The sequence below is a fragment of the Phocoena phocoena genome, chromosome 21 (genome assembly GCF_963924675.1).
Source record: "Phocoena phocoena chromosome 21, mPhoPho1.1, whole genome shotgun sequence".
NCBI classification, from domain to species: Eukaryota; Metazoa; Chordata; class Mammalia; order Artiodactyla; family Phocoenidae; genus Phocoena; species Phocoena phocoena.
The window spans coordinates 30,713,972-30,725,982 of NC_089239.1; the positions used below are offsets into that span (position 1 = coordinate 30,713,972).

The following is a 12,011-nucleotide window of genomic DNA, read 5'->3' on the forward strand; positions in this document are numbered from 1 at the left end:
AGCTATATTGATTTGTTGTTTTCCAAGGGTGAGCTTTCAAATTGTTCTTAGGATGTAGCTGTTTTATATTTTTGGAGGGTCTGGTCAAGGCATGAAATGCTGGGATGGGAGCTATGTGTCGCTACAGATCGCTGCCAACGTTTAGGAACGTGCTGGTGGAGATTGCTCTGGGACACACCCCTGTGGAATAGTACCGACTGAGGAGTCAGAGGATCTGCTATGGGCGTGGCATTAGCAGGCATCCACTGTGAACCATCACGGCTGAGTCCTCAGACTCTGTGGGTGTTCCTGTGGACCCCCAAATGCATATCCTTAATCTAGCCCATCTCAGTCCCCTGCTGCTTGCTTTGCAGACTTTGGTTTTTACCCATTTCCTGTTGTGAGATTATTTATTCCTTGTGTCCACCTTCCTCATCCGCTTGTCCCTGACGTTGCTTCTAAAAATACTTGTGGGTTAAAGCAGCATTAGTGCATATCTCAGAGAAAGACTTAACATGTTGCAAAATATGATGGCTGGGGGTGGTAAATGGGTCAGGAAACTCTAGGGGCAAAATAAGAAGATAAATGAAAGTGTCCAAATGAAGTTAGAAAATATAATCCAATTATACAACACCTACTTATATGTGGACAAGTCATTTCAGTTTATTTTCCCCTCTTAATTTTGTTAGTATTAGAAAACGCTGCTGTGGATTCTTACTGTATAATTTCTTTTTATTTAGATTATATACCTGACAGCAGAAGTGTGCATTTACTGTTTTGTACCAGCAGATTTGCACATTAGCATAAAAGAAACATTGTGAGCTTCCTAGAAATCTCCCTCATGGCTCCTGTCTGTCACTACTTCCTTTTCCCTGAAGAAAACTCTCTCATAACTTCTAGTAGCATAGATTAACTTTGCTGGTCTTTAAACTTTTATAAATATTAGAATCCTATGATATTCATGTGTGACTTTCAGTCATCATTACATTGTATGGTTCATCCATTTCGTTGTGTATGGTTCATTTTAATTATTGTATAGTACCCAAGTGTATGACTGTCCTATCATCTGATCTCCCAGATTGGGGGAATCTGGTTTTTAGGGGAGACTTGTGTGTCTCCCTCTCCTCAACCCCGCTCTGAGGCAGCCAAACTCCACTTCATATCTGGGGTGGGTGCTGAGTAAGAGAGAAAGCACCTCTTCAGTGGCAGATCTGGGCTTCGTTTTGGTTCGGGATGGGAGCCCAAGATGTTTTCCTGCCCACCCCCAGGGGCTGGTAGCTTTTGCTTCTTTCCTTCTCCCAGTTCTGTGGGCAGGAAGGAGGGTTATCTGTCCCTCCCTAGAAGCAGATGGGCTTTGCTTTTACTCCCTCCCCATTGTCCCTGGGAGTGAGGGTATGTATTTCCTCTCTCCGAGTAGCTGAAGGCTTGCGCGCCATTTGGGAGAAGGATTCAGGGACCTATACAGAGTTGCATGCCTGTCAGCTCTCAGTAGCCAAGTGCTTACTATGTGCCTGAGCCACTACGGGGGACTATGTCTGATTTGCCCCCCTCTTTCTCCTAAGCCCGTAATTGAGACCTGAGGAGAAGCTCTGACAGGTGAGTGCAACTCAGCTTGCACCGGGGACCTCCAGTTATTTTACACTGATGCTCTAGCTCATATCGGCCTTTAGGACTTTCGCAGATTTTTTTTTTCTTTTTTTTTTTTTACTTTCGCAGATTTTATCTGACTTTCTCCTCCCCGCTTTGATGGCAGTCACCTCTTTCTCCCACTCCCTGTCAAAGGCGAAGCCGTTAGTCTCTTTGTCTCCCCATGACTGGTCTCCTCACTCTTTGGAATTCCCTTGATTGCTTTGAAGCCTGACGATTTAGTATTATCTTTCTCCAGAGAGAATACGCTTTTGCTTTTGGAAAGTATGAGGGTAGGGAAGACCCCCTCAATGCAGTCATTGAATGAATCTATTTGAAGCTGAACTTCAGTCTTTGTAAAGGATAGTCTATTTCACGCTAGTTTTAAGGTGTAGACCCACATGGTTCTCACTGAAAGGGCACCATTATTAGGCCATTTTTTTCCTTGGCAGCATATGGACACCAATTTTTTTCCCTCCAGTCTCATGAGATTATGAAAAGCTCTCCATAGCTTCTTAGTATTTCAGCCACTACTTTTAGATAGTCAGATCCTGTTGGGGAGAAAGTAACATTCCCCCCTCCCCAACCCCACCCTGTTCCCTACAAGAGGGTAGCTGTGGAATGTCCCTCTCATGTTGATGGGTGTGAAAGGAAGCAAGCCTTACAGCCAGAGCTTGGAGCTGGAACATTCTGACTTCTGACCACATATCGCTGGGGAAAGCAAGTCATACGGCAAGTCCAAAGGCAACAGGCCAGGATATATAGTCGGCCCGTGATGAGCTCATAAAAAGGTATAGATGCAGAGAGGGATATAAAAAGGTCCTGACCAGCAATCAGACCACAGGTTACTTGTGTGTTGTATGAATCCCTGCAGTAAGTTTTCTGACATTGCAAGCCATTTTACTTTATTTATTTATTTTCTTTAACACAATGACATCTAGCCTTTGATTCTTTTCATTTCCTTCCATCACTAATCTTAAAAGGCAGGAAAAATTTTCTGACTACGAATTAAGTTAAATTTGTGATTTTAACAATAAGTTAATCAGTTAGACCCGTGGACGAATACACAGATGTAAAGATGTGGAGTAAATGTCACCATGACTTTCTCCTTCCTGTTTCAGTGACTGCTAAGTGATCGTGACATGCTTCCGCTCTGAGATCAGCTAAAGGTATCAACTGCACTCCAGCCACAAGGAGATGTGAGAGTTGAACACTATTGGCCATTCTTATACTAAATGAACCAGATTTTATACACTCTCAGATAATCAAAACACCTGAAATACAATAAAAATATGTATTTTTATGCAAGATAATATTCATCTGAGATTCCATGATGTGAAATATTTTACTTTTCTTAGTTCTTGCAAATATGGTAAATAGTGCTCATGGAGAAATGTCAGGATGTATGACATGAGAACTATTATGTGCCCTACAAACGAGGTATTACTTTTAACTATATTGTATTTATAGTGATATAGTAAATACTTGGTACCTTATATGATTATAAACTAATTTCACAAATTCAAGTCTGCATTTTATTTTCCCTTCAAAAATTAATTTCTGAAATAATTTGATTAGCCATTTCTCTGCAAGGAGTTGAATGGTAATCCCATTTCCCTTGTTGATGAGTATATTACCTGTAATTTGGATACATTTCTTTAGCCCCTTTCCAAGTTGCAGTTATGTGTATACACACACACACACACACACACACACACACCCCTTCGGTTCATGTGAACTACCACTAGTTGACAAACTCTTCTAGCATGTGTCAATTCACGCAACAAACATTTTGTACCTTCTATACAAATATGAATAAAGCATGTTCCTTTGTCTTGGGCAACTCACAATTTTTGTCTCTGCAAATAACACTATCCAGTGTACACAAATATAGACTTAGAGGCATACAGATGAGGGATTTGGTGCATTTGTGAAAGGCTTCAAAGAAGAGGGACATTAAGTGGGGTCTTGATAAATATGATACAGCTCATTAGTCACAAAAGAAGGGGAAGAGGTAAGACAGCTCAGGCAAAAGCATTTCACAACTTAAAGGCATAAAGCCATGCTGGTATAGAACATGTTTAGGAATTGCAGTGAAAGCAGGTAGGTTAGTAAGTAAAGTATTTCATTAGTTTGTACAAGACAGTGGCGTTAGGGATGGAGGGAAGGGGCTTTTGAAGAGACATGTTAAAGGTAGTTGTTAAGACTTGGTGATCAAATGTAGCGGAAGGTGGAGGGGAAAGTGGTGAAAGAATCAAAGATGGCTCCATGTTCTTATTTCGGGTTACCGTCGAGTGTAGTTTTGGTCACTGGCACAGGGAATGCAGGGCAAATGAAAGACTATTGGGGGGCAGTAGAAAGGGATTCTTATCACTCGAAAGGGATAAGCTTGGCTTTACCGATGTTCATATTGAGACTACCAGGTACAAGGCTGCGGGATCTAGGTACAGTAGGTACTTTAAAATGGAATTTAAGGGCTTGGCATGAGAGACTGCAACCACTGAAATGGTGGCAAGATAGTTAGATATACCCTGGGTAGGCGCTAGATATAGGTCTAGGGCGGGGTAAAAAAGTGTAAGGCAGGACACAGACACAGATCTCTAACTCAGAATAGGATAGGCAATGACAAGAGAGCAAGGAAGGACCACCAGTCCAGAGGGTGGGACGCTGCAGGAGATGCAAATTCTGAGCAGTTAGCCAGGAACCAGGGGCTCTGTGGGAACCCAAGGGCAGGACAGAAAGCATGGTCCAGATTCGGGGAAGTCAGCAAGATGGAAACAAATTGAGCACCAGAGTGTACGAGTCCTGGAGCTTCCTGTGGAAGCCTATTCCCAACTATTTTGACCTGGGGCTTCAAGCAGATATTATTGAAAATATTTCTAGAGAATAAGGAGGAAGAGGAATTCTGAAGGGTGCCATGTCCCATTTGGTATATTTTTAGAGTGAGATAAAGATGTTCTCAACTAGCTGCAGTGATGTTTATGTGTCATACATGTGTTTCTACGCCAGAACAAGGAAAAGGGAAGGGCTGATGAAATATTTGACATAGCGTTGTCTAGTACAACAGGATAATTATCATTTGATTTATTTCTTACTTGACTATAGGCTTACCTTTTTGCTTTAGCATTATTTTCACAGACACTGTTATTTATAAATTATTCAAACTGTTTCAGCCGAAATGTGTATGTACTTCTAGTTTCTTGTACTGAACAACATTTCATAAGGCAGAGTTTGGTAAACCCCTCTGGTTGAAACACATTGTTATTACTTTAGGTGCTGACCATTCTGGAGCCGGTTTCCAATTGCCTTGATTAAAGTAGGAACATTCTATGGCTTGGATGACTTACATTTCACATTGGTTTGAGCAAGATGATTGCTATGAAGGACTACAAAGAGTAAGATATATTTACGTTGTAATTCTAATTTTCTGTGATTTTTTTCTGCTTTATTTCTCATGCAGCTGTATTTCTGTGTCATTTATATTGTGGACATTTTTGCATTGCAGGATTCTGAGGGTAAATAGGATACTTATCTGATAGACTTAAAAGCAGAGGTAAGAAGATATATAAGGATAGTCATTTATTGAAGAAAAGGTGTTTTTTTCTATCCTGATTTCAGATGAATTCTTAACGTGTTCAGATTGTCTTTAGGCTTTAAAGATAAAATAGGATTCTTTCTAATGAGATTAATGTATGAAAATAGCAATAATTTCAAGAAAGTAATTTTACATAATTTTATGATAGAAATATGTATGATAATACCATGTATTATAATAATATTGTAAAAGAAAATGAAAAAATGTTCTGAAGAAGAGTGCCACGTTCCATTTGGTAAATTTTTAGGCAATTAATTATGCTCAAAGGGATTTGCATTGTTACTATGGCAACTGTTGCACAGCACAGCTATTCTGATCTATTTCTGCTGCGATAGCAGAAAACTGCCATCTTTAAATGCACCTTATCAAAATGGATTTAGTTTAGAATAACATAAGATTTCTCTTTGATTGTGGTCACCTTTTCAATGAAGGATTTCTTAATTATCTAAATGAAGGAGATTTGTGGATTTTTCTTTTCATTAATGAGTGGAACAAAAGAGCCAGAATATCTTGATGGAGTTTTACCAGCTTTATCCCCATTGTTGTTTGAGGGCGTGTACTACTAAAGACATGCAGCGCTGAATTTTTCTTCCTTCCTCCTTACTTCTTCAGGGTACTATTCTAATCACATCAATCAAAGATATTTTCTCAGCATTTTACTTCTTTTAGATTATCTTTTTAGTTGTAAATCCTCAGCAGTTTAAGCCTCTTGGGTTTTCTTCTTCAGATTTTTTTTTTTTTTTCAGCTGTGAAACAAGCTGGTAAACATCTTAGAAGCCAGCAAATATCTAACTCTGGAGAATAACCCTCATGGTATGGATCCTAAAGCGTTCTTCAGAAGGGAGGTTGAGAATTACTGGGTAGCTCACCATCCCGAATTCCAGCCTTAACCATAATGATAGAAATATTTCAGCTTATGAGTTTAATAGCAGTATTTGAAGTTGCGCTGGACACACACACACACGCACACACACACGTGTGCACACACTGTAAGGCCAGCATCCTTTTTTAGATTGTGTGTGTGCATTTAAAATGTAATAACAGTGTATTTCTGATGTTCAGACAGAAGGCTTTTTTTTTTTTCAAGTGTAGTGCATATATTCCTCTATGGGAAAGGAAAGGGATGACAATTAATTTGGAGGGAGGGGGTGACTGATTTTAAGAAAATGCGTTTTGCTAAAATTGTGTGTCTCTTTTTAGTGATTTTGAGGCAGCTCATGGAGATTTTGAGGATTCAAAATCCTTCCCTCCACCATAGCCCCAATCTGCCCTTTAATAAACTATGGCCTTTATAAGTGAATTCCTTGTTCTGAGACATATTAAAAGAATAACTATTCTCATATATAGATATAGTCCAACCCTAAAATTACCATATCCTCTTCATGAGTTTAAGCTTTTCTTGGCTCCAGTTTTGATCCGTTCTTATACAGACTTAGATGACAATGAAGCAGCTTATTCTAAGTAATGAAAATGGAAACATGATTATTTAATTTCTTCTAAAATTCCAGCTTAAAAATTTTCAGATGATATATATGTGCACATATACCCTATATAGTCAGCATTCAGAATACCAGATTTTTCCATTGTTGTATTTTTAATGCTTACTGGAAAAGATAAGTTGGTTTTTGAGCTAAAAATTATAATTGAGAAATGTAGTGTTTGAAAAAAGTCACATACAAGTATGAGTTTTATCCTTAGATCGCTGAAGTGGCCTTTATACTTTGATATAATTAATATTTATGGCATATGTATATATTTCTACACACACAGCACATGTATATGAGCTTGATTTTAACTTAGTTTTATAATTTTATTTTTGGCAATATTGTAACTCTAGCTATATTTAAATTTCATGCTTATGTCGTATAATCTTGCATATTCAGAGGTGAGCTTTAATGTTATACAAATCTAATGCAAATATACTCTTATAACTTGCTTTTTTACATTTCATACACTTACACTTCAGTGTAATTATAATGTATGCATTGTGTATTTCATATAATATAAGATTGAAACCAAGAGTAGAATTTAGGTTAAAAAAATGAAAATAATAGCTCTGTAGGGCTGTAGTTGCCAGGCAACTGACACTGTCAGTTGCATGTGAGGTGACACAATGCTGAGACTTTATTCCTGAATCCTTTGTAAATCTGCATTATTCAGTGAACTGCAAGGTTTAGTACTTTATCTTTAAAGTGTGTATATTGTTTCTGGGCCAGAAAGATGATGTTTTCTGAAATAGCAAATCTTTAGAATGGACATGGAAATTCTTAGGTGGTTCACATAAGAAGGAAACATATTCTTAACTAAAGCTAAAAGGGTATGTAATATTTACCTGAAATTAAAACTACCTGTCACATACAGTTAAAATAGATTAGATTTCCTATATATGTGACATATTTGTAGGATTTATATTTAAAATATAAACATGTATTTTGAAATGGACTTTCAGTTGAATGTTTTCTATTTTCAGTAATGCAGAATCACTAATGCTGTAAACATTCATGCTGACCACAATGATATCAAAAGCTTCTGGACATTTCTTTTTATCTCCTCGGTGACTCTAGATATCACTTAATAAAGGCTACATAATATTATATATATATATATATATATATATATTTTATGATACTTTTGAGGAAAATAATATAGACGTTTCAAATACTAGCAGTTTAAATACATAATTCAGAATTATAGATGCAATAGTATTCATATGTTTAATGATGCATGATTTTTTAATACCTCATTCAAAATCCTAATTTTTTTAAGAAGCTGCCATTTTGTTTTTTCCTGTTTATTATTTTAATGGCTGGTGTAGGCAAGTTATTCAACTCTGAATTATGAAGGATTTAAGTCGTTGGACTATAAGACTTATAAAAGCTGCTTAGAAGCGTACGAAGGCATACCAAATTGTATGACAATGTTGAAATGTTTATATTATCTGAAGTTAGAAACTAAAAAGAAGTAAATCAGGATAAACTGATAAAATAAAAAGCATTGGCATGGATTTAGAAGTAATTTATTTGTTTTCAATAAATAAAGAGTTAGCAGAGGGACTTTTAGTTTCCAATTTGTCATGTAGGAGCTCAGAAGTCTTTACTCTGGCCTAAAACAGATCAACAACGTTTCTTAGATTCATAAGAGAAGTGAGGTCACAAGGCAAACCGCTGCCCCAGGTTGGAGAGACAGACAGGCAGATACAGAGAATCCCAATGCACCAGAGCCGAAACCCACCAGCAGAAACCTCTGTGGGAACCAGAGCCAGAGTGGAAAACCTGAACTGTAATTGGTGAATTGCTGGAGGCTCATATATCAAGTCCGAGAGTTAAAAACTCAGGACGGCGGGGGGAGTAATAAGGAGGCCTCCAGGCTTTTCTGAGTTTTACCTCCAGGACCTTTACCAGGTTTTCACAGTAAATATCAGAGAAAGATCCCTTCATGCTTCTGCCAAAGGAAGAGGAAAAGGAATTGTTTTGAAATATGTCAGAGCACTCTTCTTCTTAACAAGGCTGCCCATGAGGAGAAACTATTTTACGAGAGCCTGATCTGCAGAGATTATATCAGCACCTAACCTATCTGGGGGAAGGGAAATACCCAGTCCCCACTAACTAGCTATCCTGTGCCACCTAGGGGAGAAAGATCCCTGAGAAAACTGGTGAAATTCCCATTCCACAGCCATAGGCTCATCAGAAGACAGAGACTTAATCATAGGACCGCAGAATGCTCTCTCTCCTCCCACAACTTAACATTACATTACTAAAGGTCTGCTTACCAGTTCCTTTTAGCCACTAACATCATGTTCTCCTTTCAACAAAAAATCACAAGGCACACTAAAAAGCAAAAAACACAGTTTAAAGAGATTAAACAAGTATCAGCTCCGAAGTCAGATACGGCAGGGATGTTGGAATTTATCCAACCAATAATTTTTTTTTAAAGTATGATTAGTATGCTGAGGGCTTTAATGAAAAAAGTAGACAACATGGAAAAACAGATGGATAATTTAAACAGAGAGATGGAAATTCTAAAAAAGAATCAACAAGAAATACAAGAGATCAGAAATACTGTAACAGAAATGAAGAATGCCTTTAATAGATTCATTAGTAGACTGGATATGACTGAGAAAAGAATCTCTGAGCTTGAGAATATGACAATAGAAACTTCCAAAACTAAAAAGAAAAGAGAAAAAAATGAAAAAATAGCAGAACAGAATGTCCAAGAACTGTGGGACAACTACAAATGTACAACTACATTTCCATACATATAACGGAAATACCAGAAGAAGAAAGACAGGGACAGAAGCAATAATTGAAACAATAATGACTTAGAATTTCCTAAAATTAACATCAGACACCAAACCGCAGATCCACGAAGTTTGGAGAACACTAAGCAGGATAAATGCCAAAAAAAAAAAAAAACATACGCCTAGGAAAATCATATCCAAACTTCAGAAAATCAAAGACAAAGAGAAATCTTAAAAGAAGCCAGAGCAAGGGTCAGAATTATATCCACTTCTCAGAAACCATGCAATCAAGAAGAGAGTGGAATGAAACGTTTAAAGTGTTGAGAGAACTAAAACACCAACCTAGAATTCTGTACCTTGTGAAACTATCTTTCAAAAGTGAAAGAGAAATAAAGGCTTTCTTAGACAAACAAAAATTGGGGCATTTGTTGCCAGTAGACCTGCCTTGCAAGAAATGTTAAAAAAAAAAAAGTTCTTCAGAGAGAAGGAAAATTATATAGGTAGAAATTCAGATCTACATAAACAAAGGAAGAACAGGGCTTCCCTGGTGGTGCAGTGGTTGAGAGTCTGCCTGCCGATGCAGGGGACGCGGGTTCGTGCCCCGGTCCGGGAGGATCCCGCATGCCGCGGAGCAGCTGGGCCCGTGAGCCATGGCCGCTGGGCCTGCGCGTCCGGAGCCTGTGCTCCGCAACAGGAGAGGCCATGACAGTGAGAGGCCCGTGTACAGCAAAAAAAAAAAAAGAAAAAGAAAAAAAAACGAAAACAAAGGAAGAACAGTGCAGAATGACTAAGTGATGGTAAAATAAAAACTTTCATTTTCTTATTCTTAATTGACCTAACAAATAAGTTTGTTCAAAATGAAACTAGTGACAATGTCTTTGATTATGTAAGCTTATGTGTGTACACACACACACATACACATACATATATATGTGTCAGGTATGCTTATGTGTGAGTGAAATGAACGACATCAATGATACAAGAGATTAGAAAGAGGAATTAGGATTATTTTGTTTTTATAAGGTACTGAGAAGTGGAATAGTATTATTTGAAAGTAGACTTGGATTAGTTGTCAATGTGTATTGCAAAATCTAGGACAAGAACTTAAAATGTTTTTTTGTTGTTGTTTTTTGTTTTGTGGTACGCGGGCCTCTCACTGTTGTGGCCTCTTCCGTTGCGAAGCACATGCTCTGGACGCGCAGGCTCAGTGGCCATGGCTCAGGGTCCCAGCCGCTCTGCGTCATGTGGGATCTTCCCAGACCGGGGCACGAACCTGCGTCCCCTGCATCGGCAGGCAGACTCTCAACCACTGCGCCACCAGGGAAGCCCTAAAATGTTTTTAAATGAGGTATAATTGATATGCTAAGAAAGGAGAAAAAATTGAGTCGTACTCAGTTGAAACCACAAAAGAAAGAGAAAGTGTGGGAGACAAAAACAGGACCAAAGATCAAGGGCAACAAAATGAAACAGTAAATATATAGTAGATATTACTCCAACTATATCAATAATCACCTTGAATGTTGATCTACACGCACCAATTAAAAGACAGAGTTTGTCAAAGTGGATAGAAAAACAAGGCCCAACTATATGTTTTCTGCAAGAAATTCACATTAAATATAAAGGCACATATAGATTAAAAGTAAAGGGATGGAGAAAATATACCATGCTAACACTAATCAAAAGAAGTAGGCATGTCTGTCTTAATTTCAGATGGAGCAGACTTCAGAGCAAGGAAAGCTATCCGGGATAAAGAGGGACATTACACAATAATCAAGGGGTCAGTATTCCAAGAAGATATAACAATCCTTAATGTGTATTTGCCTAATAACAGAGTATCATAATACATGAGGCAAAGCTGATAGAAGTGCAAGGAGAAATAGATGGACCCACTATTATAGTTGGGGACTTTAATATCCCTTTATAAGAGTTTAACAGATCTAGCAGACAGAAGGTTAGTAGGGACATAGCTGAACTCAAGAGCATCTTCAATCAACTGGATATAATTGACATCTATAGGCTACTTCATCCAACAACAGCAGATTACACATTCTTCTCAAGCTCACAAGGAACATTCACAGACTAGACCATGTTCTGGACCAAAAAACACACCTTAACAAATTTTAAAAGTATAGAAATAATACAGGTCTGCTCTGAGACAGTGGAACTAAACTAGATATCAGTAGCAGAAACATAGCTAGAAAACCCCCAAATACTTAGAGATTAAACAACACTTTTCTAAACAGCACATGGATCAAAGAAGAACTCTCAAGAGAAATTAAAAATTATTTTGAACTAAATGAAATTGAAAATACAACTTAATGAAGTAAAAGCCCACAAAAGCAGGGCTTGGAGGGAAATTTATAGCATTTAGTGCATTTCTTAGAAAAAAAGGAAGATCTAAAATCAGTCATCTAAGCTTCTGCCTTAGGACACTAGAAAAAGAAGAGCAAATGGAATTCAAAGTAAGCAGAATAAAAGAAATAATAAAAATTAGAGCAGAAATTAATGAAATTGAAAATAGAAAATGAGTAGAGAAAACAAAACTAAAAGCTGCTTCTTTGAAAATATCAATAA

At 37.7% G+C, this 12,011-nt stretch overlaps 1 protein-coding gene across 2 annotated transcripts in view; it reads left to right on the forward strand.

Annotated features, from left to right (window-relative positions):
* Positions 1-4,934: 4,934 nt before the first annotated feature.
* WDR17 (WD repeat domain 17) overlaps positions 4,935-12,011 on the forward strand; it is a 67,186-nt gene continuing 60,109 nt past the window's right edge. For both annotated transcript variants that reach the window (XM_065899799.1, XM_065899800.1), the window contains exon 1: positions 4,935-5,000. In XM_065899799.1, the coding sequence (XP_065755871.1) occupies positions 4,935-5,000 (66 nt within the window). The remainder of the gene's footprint in view (positions 5,001-12,011) is intronic.